Here is a 14,061-nt window from a genome sequence, read left to right as displayed (position 1 = left end):
ACATCGCAATATCCTTTTTTTTTCAAAAGGACAAACGTTTCATGCGGTGCTGCATTGGTATGCTGCTCTCAGTTTAGCCGAGAGCCAAGCGGTATCAAACTCTCCACGACTTCCGGCTCGCATCCCAACACAGAAGAGAGAATACTATAAAACAAATGCCAAATGTTTTATTAACCATTTTATAATGGTTTATAAACCACTTTGAGAATTTATACAAATATAAGAGATGAGATTATTTTGAAGTAATGCCCTTCAGAAACTACATAAGCTATTTACATATTTCTCACAAGACAAAAAATAATAACACTTTAATTCTGTTCTTCATAACGTGCGTTACATTCTTGAGCATCAGTGAATGTTTGCAGCTTTTGGTTGTGTTTGAATCTCTCAATCATCCTCGCTTTGAAATCTGTATCTCAACATCACACATTCACTCCTGGGTAGGATTCAAATGTGCAGAAGAGTGCAGGATCTACAGCTATGGTTTCTGAAGAGCAGTGGACAGTTTAAATGCTCTGGAGAGCTCAGTTCGGTTATTACTGTGTCTGTGAACAGATGCAGATATCTATGAAAGAGCTTCATCACGGCAGACAACATGCAAAAAAAAAAAGTACATTTTATGGCCCCTCTAATTTCCCTAAATGATAAATATCCTGCAGATTCTATGAAGTAAACATGCAGTACATATTCAGCTGTATATAAAGTGAGAAAATACATTATAAACATTAATACGCATTTATATTTGTATAACATGTTGTGCTAATTACAGTTTTGATCACTGTGCTATTGATCTTAAACGTGGAAAATATTTAAAATAGTGAAGGTTCCATAACCAGTGCTGCCAACTAATTTTCAGCGCAAGTTGCTAAAGGAAGGTTGATTTGTTGCTAAAAGTTGCTTAATGATGTTGTTGTGATGTCATTCTCAACAATTATGGTTTAAGCAGTGTATTCGTAGTTAATTAGTATACTACACTCTAAGAAATGTCTTTAAAAAATAGGGCACAATCTACTATGTTAATATGAAAGAATTTTCCGTATTGTTTTTTTTTTTTTTTACGTGCAATTTAAATCATGCATTGTGTTTTCGGGTTACAGGGTTACTATGGATAATGTCCTGGAAAATTACTAGTATCTTTTCCATTTTTCTTGCAGTGTATTAACTGATCAACAATTGCAGGTACAAGCTACTAACAAAGTGTATCATAAATGAACAATTATTCAATTATCATTTTTATTATTAGAACGCCCCCCGACTGAGCCTGGTTTCTCCCAAGGTTTTTTCTCCATTCTGTCACTGATGGAGTTTTGGTTCCTTGCCGCTGTCGCCTCTGGTTTGCTTAGTTGGAGACACTTCATTTACAGTGATATCGTTGACTTGATTGCAAATTATTGCACAGATACTATTTAAACTGAACTGAGCTGCATGATGACATCACTGAATTCAGTGATGAACTGCCTTTAACTGTCATTTTGCATTATTGACACTGTTTTCCTAATTAATGTTGTTCAGTTGCTTTGACACAATCTGTTTTGTTTAAAGCGCTATATAAATAAAGATGACTTGACTTGACGACTATTATTATTATTATTATTATTATTATTAATTATTATTATTATTATTATTATTCAATATTCAAGTTTATATGTATAGCACTTTTCACGATACAAATCGCTGAAAAGCAGATTTACAGAAAATTATAAGTTTCTACATTATATTTAGGAGAAGGCTATTAGTGGTGACTATGGCAGAAATGTACAGTAAGAATCATTCAGTTAGTTACAAATTACACATAATCAAACAGACAGTGAACACTATTAACTGTTGTGATTATATGTTATTGACATTGTGATTAAGCCAAATTTGGCAGTATATTTTATATTTTGTACCAGGGTACGCATCATCTTCTGGGGGGTTGTCATCATTATTATTATTTCGGGCTGAAAAAAAATTAATCGCGATTTATCAGATTCAAAATAAAAGTTTGTTTACATACTATACTGTATGTGTATACTGTGTATACTGTGTATTATATTATATTATAATATAATATAATATAATATAATATATATTATTTAAATATATATTTTAAATATATTTATTTTATTATATTATAAAAATATATATATTATTTAAAATATATATATACACTTGTATATAATTACACACATAAAGTATGTAAACAGAAACAAAATAACTCATTTATTTTGAATGTGATTAATCGTTTGCAGCCCTGTTATTAAATAATTGCAAATGCCTATCTTTGGTTTCCTCTTTTTGTGTAATTTGGATGGAAAATGTCTGCCTTTTTATTGTCTGAGTCACTTATCAAAAGTTGCTAAAAGTAGCCAAATAAATTTTAAAAATTGCTAAATTTGTTGCTAGGTGCATTTGTTGCTAAAGTTACTAAATTTGGCAACAAAGTTGCTAAGTTGGCAACACTGGCCATAACTCAGAAATGTAGCCAACAGAAAGACAGTGTGAAAAATTGAAAATAAAGAACTGGCTGAGATAATAGGCAAAGCACTGATGAGGTGAGATGAAGAGGAGAGATAGAGAGAAAGAAGACAAGAGAAGAGAGTAAAAGCAGTGGGTTTGGAGGAGAGAGTAATGGATGAGTGTAGACGAGTGTAAAATGGATCTCGCCCGAGAAACTGAATTGCTTTCTGGAACTGAAGACAGCGAGCGATTGGGAGAGAATTGAATGAAACTTGCTTTAGAGGAGAACAAAATATAAGAAGCAGTGATTCATCTCTCTTAGAACAGCCTGTACTGTCTAAAAGGCCTAACACAAAATGTCCAGAAGCGTCCATTCAGAACAGCAACAGAGCGACAGAGAAAGTCCAATCAAACCAGAACTGCAGTCAGTAAGAGTCAAGGGTTCTGTAGCACGAGCATTACAACGGATTGAATGCCATAACCAGAAGAATGAAGCACAGGGCTAAACTAACGACACCTCATCTGAAACATTTCCCCTGGATGCATCCAAACCTAGGCAAACACAAAGAAGCAGAAGAAGCGTCTTACCTTCTTTGCAGTATTTCCCTCGGAAGCGCGTGTGGGAGCAGTCGCAGTGGACCTCGCCGAACTGGACGGTGCAGTATCCTCCGTTGAGACAGGGGTTCTGCTTGACGCACAGATACTCCAGATCGTTATGAATGCCATTGCTGTTGAGAAGAGTGGGAGGCATCTCGCCCACCTTCAGATTGGAGATCAAGCCCATAAACAGAGGCTCATATTTGACCGTGCTGGACGTGAGGGCAGACAGACGCACGTCCGGTGGGATCCCCCCCACAAACAGGTCGCTGACGACCGCCATCTCCTTGCGCTTGGAACGCACCTCTGCCACTTTGGTCTCCCCATCCACCATCAGCATGGTCTCGCGGTAGTTTCGGGTGAGCAGCACCATGTGCCAGCGGTCGTCGCTGACGCGGGTCTCCATCTGGAGGGCAGCCGGCTCGGCACAGTGGATGGCGAATCGTAGCTGTAGGTGTCCGCCGCCGATGAGCAGCTCCAGGAAGTCACAATTCCCACCGTCGTCCAGGTACAGAACCAGCGCCTTGCTCACGTTGGTCTTCAGGCTAAAGCTGAGCTCCCCGATGGAGCCGGCTTCCCAGCGTGCGTAGCGAGCCCACTGCCCCGGGGCCCCGCCGAACTCCAGGGCCCCCGCCGAAAGAAAGAGTCCGGCCAACAGCAAGGGCCACAGGGGCCAGAGAGAGGACCAGCACCCGGATTGCATTTCACCCACCACAATGATACGAGCTCAGAAACCTGCTCTCAGCAGAGCTGAGATAACACTCAGAGTTTCTCTTTGACTTCAGTTGCAAACAAGGCCAAGACGGGCCAATCGTTCACTCGTTTTCTCTCTCTTTCCTGGCCTGTCTCTATCCAGACTCTATCCGTAGTCTCTCCATTGGTCAGTGCATCGGGCACAGGCAGGGGGTGATGAGGGACAGATGGGAATTCCTGCTTTTTAGCCCTAGCTTGGTTGCCAATTTAAGTTTTCTCTGAGAGGCTTCCAGTTGAGGTTTCAAAGCACTGTGATTCTTGGGTTTCCTTCAGGCTGATGTTAAGAGGCGTGATGCAGCTATCTTGAGTCCTGTGGACCACAGGTGATGCTCATGGCTGAGTCTTTACCTGCGGGTCATTTGTCCATGTTCATCCAAATAGCCTTATCCTACATGAGGAACGTTCTACTGGCCTCCAGATTCCGGCATTCTCCAGACCTGCAAGACAAAAGGGAACATTTGATTAGCTACAGCAGTATGCTGAATACAAACAGACAGCATTATGGTTTCAAAATGGATATTCATTGACAAACATTGCGCATATTGAGATTTGAGGTTTGTCAAATTAAGGTCGTCCAAATAACTGCCTGTGGTGTTTCAGATCTGTTCAGTGTGAAAATGACCTGCTAAATGCTAAATCATACATTCAGCTTCAGAAGGTTTGAAACGCTGCCGTTTGCCTGTGTGAACCAGCCTTCAGAGACCAGCAAACACAATGCTCTGACTTAAAACTGAAAATACCAAAGTCATGTTTCAAAGAAACAAAACACAAGAGAACACACAAATGCTCAGCCAGACCTTCACAGTGACACAAATTCATTCTCGGTTCCACACACTGTATCGTCTCTCATTACACTGATGTATCTTAATGAAGATCTGTGCTGAACACTGATGTTTATATTACAGCGCTGCTCTAATCTGATCTGAAACTAAATGGAGTCGCTGTCTGGAAAGGCTGATTGCTGCTCTTGACCCGTTGGCCTTCACTAAGACCTGCCCATTATTTCTGAAGAGAGAATTTAACTGCCCGCATGAAACACTCACAATTAAACACACGTCTTCCTCCACCAATCTCTCGACTTAGCAGATCAGCCCTTCTTTAGAGGGGAACTATTCTTTAAACTTCATCTGCTTGTCATCCTCCTCATTTGCAAGTCGCTGAGAATAACAACATCTGCAAAATGAATAACTGTAAAAGGTACATGTTTAACTTTACTGAATTAGACCACTCCCATCCCTTTAACCACACTCCCTCAGCAGAAAACCCCACCATCTAAGGACATTCCAGCCAATCGGATGTGCACAAATTGATTGACAGGCACAGTACGCTGACGATCTTCTTCAATCAGAAGTGTGTGTGCATGAGATTATTCTGAAAGATTGTGTCCTCACATATCAGAGATCACACACACAAACAACGTTAAGACTAAAAATTAATCAAAAATACCCCAAAAAGTATTAAAATAAAAAATTAACAAAAAAAACAAAAAACGAACAATACCACACTGAATAAATCTCGCAGGAGAACTCGGAGCCATGTTTAATGCCGAGCCATTTATTAAAGGGTCAGTACCACTTGATGATAATGAGCATCTTCATGCGTATGCATATATAATGTCCACTTCAGAAAGAGCAAAGCACTTATTCAACATTCACGTGCCCCGTGGGTAACACCACTGAGAGTGTGTGTGTGTGTGTGTGTGTGTGTGATGTGCTTGTTGAATGCGGTGTCGGCAGCACTAGGACGAGTGTTAATGTTTGCTTTTGCACTTGGGTAATTTTGTGTGTGCATGTGAAACTTAAACACAATCTATTGGGTCATTTTCTGCTTGGCTGCTCTGGTTCTTTCAGTGTTTTTCTGTGACCAGCTGGGCTTTCTGAACTCTGCCATCAGGTGCATGTGTGCACTTCTTCTTCCACAGGAAACACTGCTAGACAGAGGTCATAGAGTTGTGCTGACCTCTGACCTGTAGGGCTGGGCAAAAAAATCGAATGCGATTTTCATGCGCATCTCGTCAGTAAAGCCTTCAGATCAGAGTATGTGAGCAGAGTGGAGCGGCAACAATTTCCCCTCTGCGCTCTGAGCATTTAATAATCACTCCGCTCCCAGTAAATGCAGAGCGGCATTTACTACACAGAGCCGTAGTTCACTGACAAGCTACACAAAATCACATTCAAAATCGGTAATGAATGATAGTAGGCTATTGTCACAAATTTCTTGTTTGCCAAAATTAATATAAGCTATTCTATGTCTTAAGACAAGTTAAGTTAGAACAAGTTCAGTGAAACATCTTTATTGTATTTCTACAGGCAGAGGAGAATAGCCAAACCAAAAATAAACAAAGAAAACACAATGTAACATTCATAAAACTGTACTCAATGGAATGCGCACATGTGACTGGGGCTAGTGCCAACTAGTGTTCGCTGATTTTCTTTAACTCAGCTGCATGTGGATCGCGAGCTGTGTGTGTGGATTGGGCAAGGCTAAAAGGGTGGAACGAAAGTCTCAAAATTCAAATGAATCAAATAGAATCGACTCAGAAGAGACGTGAATGAATGCACGCGCATGGCCTGATCCACAAATGCACATTTTAATCGCTACATGCACAAATTATGATAATTTAATACAAACTATAACATTTGTATTCACAAATATATCTCTATTTGAACAACATGCTGCACATTAATGTAATTCTTAACTCAGCAGACACCAGTTGAAACAAACCATGTACAAGTTAATGAATTGCACTGTTTCAAATTCATCAAAACCTGAACACGTTAATGAATTGCACTTGGCCTTGTTCGTTGGTAGATGTGTGTGTGTGATGTGAAATACTGTATACTGCGAAAATTAAGTCTCAAAATCCAACTGAACCGAACAAGATCGACTTGAACTAGACGTCAATTAATGCACGTGTGTTACTTGATAAAATTTGTGCAGTACATGGATAATTTTGTGTGCATCTATTAATCATTTTGAGTCTAATTTCATCCCATAAAATTGTTGCCGCTCCACTCCGCTCACATTCTCTGATCTGAACGCACGTGCTGGAGATTAACTACTAATCACAGGAGCGGCTTTACTGACGAGATGCGCATGAAATTCGCATTCCATTTTTTGCCCAGCCCTACTGACTTGTAACCCCGTTGTTAGGTACACCTTGCTAGTACCGGGTTGGACCCCCTTTTGCCTTCAGTACTGCCTTAATTATTTGTGGCACAGATTCAACAAGGTGTTGGAAACAGTCCTCAGAGATTTTGGTCTATATTGACATGATAGCATCACACAGTTGCAGCAGATTTGTCGGCTGCGCATCCATGATGTGAATCTCCCCTTCCACCACATCCTGAAGCTGCTCTATTGGATTGAGATCTGGTGACTCTACCATCTGAATGTCGCAGCAGAAATCGAGATTCATCAGACCAGGCAACATTTTTCCAATCATCTATTGTCCAATTTAGGTGAGCCTGTGCGAATTGTATCCTCCTCATTCTTAGCAGACAGGAGCGGCACCCGGTTGAGTTACTGTTGTCTTTCTATCATCTCTAACCAGTCTGCCCATTCTCCCTTTGACCTCAACAAAACATTTTCGTCCACACAACTGCCACTCACTGGATAGTTTCTCTTTTTCGGACCATTCTCTGTAAACACTTGAAATGTTTGTTTATGAAAATTCCAGTAGATCAGCAGTTTTTGGCACCAACAACCATTCCACGTTCAGTCACTTAAATCCCCTTTCTTCCCCATTCTGATGCTCGGTTTGAACTTCAGCAAGTCATCTTCACCACACCTATATGCCTAAATGCATTGAGTTGCTGCCATGTGATTGTTTGTGTTTCCAAGCAATTCTATAGGTGTACGTAATAAAGTGGTCGGTGTGTGTGTGTGTGTGTGTGTATTTCTCTGTATACAGCCACCTTCCTCAAATCTTGCCCTGGAGGTCCAATGCGCAGCAGAGTTTAGCTCCAACCCTGATCAAAGTCACCTGCCTGTGATTTTCTAATGATCCCAAAGACATTGATTGGCATTGATTAGCATGCTCAGGTGTGTTTGATTAGGGTTAGAGCTAAACTCTGCAGGAAAGTGGATCTCGAGGTCCAGATTTGGGGATCCCTGGTATATAGCATGACTGTGTCATGTTTGTCTGTGATTCTCAGCTGTGTGTCCGTCACTAATACCCTCTTAAGTCATTCCTCTGTCAAACAGCTGTAATATCATCATGTCACTTCATTAGCTTCATTTAAATATCAGCTCATTAAAAATAAAACCTCCTAGAACAGGCATCTGGTGCGATGTTCACGCAGTTTAAACTGACAATCATTTACACCGACTAAACTCCCCAGAGATCTCAGTGTTACATGTGCTGCATGTGTTAGAGCTGAACTATCTGTCTGACTTCACGTCACTTCCAGCCCGTTTGCTTCAGTGTGTCTGTATAGTTCTGGTCACAGTACAAAGAACTGAGCCACACACCTCCAGAGAGCAGCCAAAAATCCCTAAAAGAGGTTGAAGGAGATGAAGAACAAGCCCCAGCTGAAGGAGCTCTCTTCCTCCTCGGGCCGAAACAGAAAATAATCCGATCCAGACTAACACAATGACATTTGATGCAGTTTATGAGCTTCATCACATTCTGATTTTGGGGATTTCAGGTAAACGATTCTTTACATCATGAGGAAATAAACTGAATTGCTGCCATCAACTTAAACAGAGACAGAACTCTTCCAAAACTCTTCTGAACAAGAATAAGATTCAAAGGGCACCACTGAAATCTACTGTTCTTACTTTAAAATGCACTGTTTTCTCCAGTGTGCCATGAAGCAGTTTCAATGTGAGTCTGTGAAAGACAACAAACACACAGACCGTCAGTGAAGGGCAATTCAACCCAAACCGTCTGCAGTAAATTACTCTGTATTACCAGCTTAACTAAAGTGTCAAAAAGCAATTTGCCTCCCACACACCAAGAGCCTCAAATCTGCACCTTATTAGAGCGGCCGGACTCTGGTCTGGACCGGCTCTATTTCAGCCACTGGTTCTCAAAACGACTGATCCGATGAGATGCTGAGGGAAAAAGGATGAGACCGGAAATAATAATAATAATAATAATACTAATAATAATGATTATAAGATTATGGATGACCTTGAAAGTGAACAAGAGAATCTTAAAGTCAATGCGAAACTTAACCGGAAGCCAGTGAAGCTGCTGTTAAACAGGGGTGATGTGGTGAAGGGGGTGGGGAGGGGATTCTGGCGATAATACGGCCTGCTGAGTTTTGAAGCAATTGAAGCTTATAGAGGGATTTGTGAGGAAGACCAAAGAGTTACAATAATCTATGCGGGGATGACAAGACTGGACACAAGAATAGCAGTAGTATGAGGGACTGCCAAATGGGAGCAAATATAAATGGGAGTGGGAGAATATGACCAATATGATCATGATTGTAATGAGCTTCAGCAAACAAGCTGTCAATCGATTTATCAAATTAATTAATCGTATTACAATTAAATCACATATAGAGAGAGAAGCCCTCAAATGAAGGTCATTTTAAGACATTACCGTGGCAGATGAGCAAATCATTGAAAAAATAATAAAGGTGTTACATTGTCAATATACAGTTAGTTTCCCATTACTGATCATCAGTCAGTCGGCAGTGATCAGATCAATATGTCAGAGGTTAGGGCCATTCACAGATGAAGTTCTCAGCCGTTCCATCTGTTTTTACATTAATAGCACGTGTTATTGTTAAACGGTCTACTGTAAGAGATTCTCAAGTCAAACTGATTTGTTCAGCACTTTTCATGTATTGCTTCAAATCAGCTTTACATCAACAATCAAGATGTTAAAGGGGTCATATCATGCGATTTAAATTTTTCCTTTCTCTTTGGAGTGTTACAAGCTTTTGGTGCATGAAGATATGTAAAGTTGCAAAGACTTAAGTCTCAAATCCAAAGAGATATTCTTTATCAAAGTTAAGACTCGTCCACGCCCCCCTGAAACGGCTCATTGAAACACGCCCCCACATCGCTACGTCACTATGTGGAAATATTTGTATAATGCCGCCCAAATGTTTACACAAAGAAAGAAGGCGTGGTTTCAGTAACACAGTTAGTGTTGAAGCAGCATGTCAGGGATACCTAAATTAAACTAAACTAAAAAAAAATAACATTACTTACAACTCTGAAAGTAGAAGCATTAAGAAAACCATAATAATAATAACAAAACAACAGCAACGCAGTTTATGGACGAGCGTTTCGTGAACCTAGGAGAGGAGGAGATTCAGACTTTGCCACAACAATCTGGCGCTTCTGAATCAGCTACCGTAAGTATGTTTTGTTATTAAAGTATTTGCTGTTGACTGTTCAAATGCGGAGTTTTGTGTGTCATATGTGTGTGTGTGTGAGAGAGAGAGACACACAGTGGAGTCCGTGGCTTGTGTACTGCAAACACATACGAGCTTCATCTCTGTGTCTGTCACGTGACTCTGTTCCTCTTTCAGCTTGAACTGATCGTAAAACTAAAGACATTATTAACTGTCTTTACATTTATTTTGAAAGATGAAGCTCACGATTATGGAAAGGGGTGTTACATTTCTGACGAGTGCTTGCGGTGTTCGGCCAATCACAATGCACTGGGTCAGCTGGCCAATCAGAGCAGACTGGGCTTGTCAGAAGGAGGGACTTTGTAGAAAAGGACGCTTTTGAGAGAGGCGGGCATAGAGGACCTACAATAATGTACAGTATTTGAAATATAATGTGTTTTTTGAACATTAAAGCATGTCAGCATATTCTGTTTACCAAATCTTTAAAAATCTTTAAAAGATCTTTAAAAAAGCATCATATGACCCCTTTAATGTTTATAATATCCTAGTACCTTCATGTCACATAGTCACATTTAGCCGGGTGATAATATAGTTTACATTTTGTGACAATAGAAGCAATCGGGCAGTTGAGATTTGCAATGTAGTATATACTGCTTTATACTGTATATTGTGTGTAATGTCGATAAACTTGGACACACTTAAATATTCAACTTCATATCTACACAGAAAAAAAATGTGGTTCTTCTGCAGTTTTCTGGGGTGTTTGAGGTGCTATAAGCAGCACAGGAAACTGCAGCAAAGCACGAGTTAAACAGGAAGTGCAGGAGAGTCCAGCGGAAGACCACAATAAACTGCAGTAAAGGAGCAAATCTGCAGGAGAGTTTTAGACTGAAAATTATCCTTTATTAAAGGTTTCCAGAAGTTTTCTGAAGGTAAATTAAGACTTTAAGTCTTTTTTTACAAGCAATTAAAGAAATTAAGGATTAAATTATAGGGAACACAATACATAATTAGTTCTCTAAATGTGAATGTCTAAGGAGAGCAGCGTGAGTGCATTAGCAACATCCCAGAGTTTGAAAATACAACTTCCAATCAATCCCCATTACTTTTTGATTAATTTTACAAATAGCTTAACTAAAATATGCAAATAACCTTCACTGTATATGCTGATCACACTGCACAACACTAATGTTTCTTCCTCTGAATTTTAGTAGTAGTCTTGGTTTTTGAGAAATATACATAAAGTGAATTTATGATTAAAAAGGTCAAATATCTGTCAATGGGCTCAGAAATCAAAAACAAGTTTTCATTCCCCATTGACAGATATCTGGTCTCGAGTTTCAGCTTGAGCATGAACTCAATTAATTTGTTCAGTTTACAGAAAACAAGACTTTGCAGCCTCATTTTGCATCTCAAGTAAATGTATCCTGATTTAAGTATGTTTAGATGTTTGTACTTGAAAACAAGACAAAAACATTAAGGAAGGATGCAGTGCATGCATCATTCAATGCCATGACTTCATGAATTTAAGACTTTCTGCTCTGATTTAAGATCTTTTTAAGATTCACAGAAGCCCTGTTTATTGTACCAGAGTAAATAAATACTTTATAATTAGTACATTAACTTGCGCTACATTAACTTGGTCAACATTGACAGAAAATCAACAGGCCTTCTGTAGATTCTGACAAACGATAATGAACTGATGCCCAAAATGCAACAGGACAAAAACACACAAACTGTGACATGACGCACACCGATGCTGAGTTTGAGTCATTTCCCATATTAATCATCCTCTAGCTGTGTGCCTCTTTAAACAATGAGGGAATAAAATATTTGCATCGAATATATTGACTCATCTAATGCACGTTCATATTCGGTCAGTGACTCGGGTTCAGCATGTGTTCCTGCTGCGCTAATGCTGCTATAAACCCTGAGCTCCAGCGCAACGCATCACTTCCTGTCAGAGGAATGGAGGAGCGCATGAAGGTCAGAGACGTGGCACTGCAGCGCCTCCACACAACACTGTGCTGATAAGACGCTCCCCGGTGTATCTCTCATCACAGCACTGATAAGACGCTCTAGGGCACTACTCAGGGGACGAGGGGGCCTGACCTTCAGTGCTGACACGCGCTGCTATCTGCGCTCAAACTCCAGCGCGTCTGGGTGGGATAGCTGTGATTTCCTCAGCCTGCACTGATCTGAGGCCAGCCGTGGGATCTGCTTTATAAACGCTGATCTCAGGTCAGAAACCATGCTATTCAATCATGTGTAGCTCCGCAGGGCTTCAGCACCGCTCCTATCCTCACAGCAGATAAAAACACCTTCAACATGTCTCCTACACACAGGTGGAAACATCTAAAACCATACAAACAGTGTTTTTCACCCTTACGCCTGTAGGTTAAACCTCAAGCTGATGATGTGCACGTTTAGATGCGCATTTAATACGTTTGCTAATTAATGTATTTTGTGTGTTTTGTGCTAACTGCGATCTGTTGTCCAGCAGCAGAGGAACACGACACCTTCGGACAGACACGCACCTTTCAGCTAAATGTTTAACCTCCTGTGTCTGTTCATCTGCTGCTCTAAATCATTTACTCTATGAGAACATGACACCAAGTTAACTTATTTTAATCAATTTCATACTGACAAGGGTATCTCTAGCCACAAGCCCCAATGAAATATTCCTGATAAATCAATGGGACTGACGTTTACCGACCTGAGGATCACAAGTGTTTCTATCACCTCTTTAGAATCAGAATTAGCAATGCCAAATCCATGAATGAATCACTCTCCTGATCTAATTGGGTCTAAAGCTGTTTGTGATTCAGTTTGATTCCTTCGGACAGTTAATTTACGCACTGGCTCCTGTGCAGCGGTTTATCATGCATACTATACAACAGGATATTTTATAAGACAGAAAACAAAAAGAGCACTGGATTAGCTGGATATTTACCTATTCCAGAGTAGGAAACTGTCCATGATGAAGCAGCTCTTTACTGAGCATGCAGCTTGTGAACGACTGGTGAAGACGACTGATTTATTTCTTAAACATCAGAATATGAGCACTTTTTTGATGGGGAGCCTGAAACGCCTCTGCTCACTGTTAAAGTTTCTTTAGATTTTTATATTTATGAGAGTGACTGAAGACACGATTTTAAAATTGGGAGTATTGTTCATTTGACATTTACAAATGCAATATTTGCAATCTAAATGTAACTGCTTGACTACACAGAGAAGATGTGGATCCTGATTCTATTCGTTTATAGAGAAACGCTGCTGTTTCTCTCCACAGCCCTGCAAATTAACTCTAAAATCAATATCAATAACACGGGTAATATTTAACAAGCGTTTCATGAATTCATCATGCATCATGTTCTCAGACCTCATCAGTCTTCATCAATACAGATGTTTGTGACAGACAGTCAGGTCTGCTTCTGCTGCATATGAAAGCTTGAACACTTTCACACCTATGCATCTCTGATACTCACATCGGCCCTCAGAGCCGCGGCGAGGCTCATCCTCTCACCAGGCCGCTTCTCCAGCGCTATAATCAGTTCTGCCATATGGCGCTCGGAGTTAGTGCGCTGGGCGAAAGTTTAATGCGCTTGAGTGAATGTGGCTAATCATGGCTGTAAATCTGGGCTAGCGTCTCATGCTAAACAGATGAAGCACCGCCTGCACCTTTCCACTTTATTTTCAAATATTTTTCCTCTCTTCTCGCTCACATTCTGTCTCTCAATTCAAATATGTTTATCCAATCAGCACTGATTACTTCTGCTGTTAATAAACCTATTTGAGGTGGTTTTGATTAGCCAATTAAACGCAGCATGTCTCCTCCTAATGGGGCCGCTTTCCTGTTTCATTTCCACGCTAAACAACGCCTCTGCTGTGCTTTCTGCCGTGATGCTAGAGCCACAGAGCTAGTGTGTACATCCCGTTGAACAAGATCCTCAGG

At 40.3% G+C, this 14,061-nt stretch overlaps 1 protein-coding gene across 1 annotated transcript in view; it reads right to left on the bottom strand.

Annotated features, from left to right (window-relative positions):
• Positions 1–14,061, bottom strand: part of nrxn2b (neurexin 2b) — a 682,623-nt gene that overhangs the window by 612,366 nt on the left and 56,196 nt on the right. Inside the window, exon 2 of the mRNA XM_042728878.1 lies at positions 3,028–4,226. Coding sequence (XP_042584812.1) covers positions 3,028–3,739 — 712 coding nt within the window. The 5' untranslated portion in view covers positions 3,740–4,226. The remainder of the gene's footprint in view (positions 1–3,027; positions 4,227–14,061) is intronic.

This window comes from Cyprinus carpio, chromosome B7 (genome assembly GCF_018340385.1).
Source record: "Cyprinus carpio isolate SPL01 chromosome B7, ASM1834038v1, whole genome shotgun sequence".
NCBI classification, from domain to species: Eukaryota; Metazoa; Chordata; class Actinopteri; order Cypriniformes; family Cyprinidae; genus Cyprinus; species Cyprinus carpio.
This window is presented reverse-complemented; position numbering and strand designations above follow the sequence as displayed.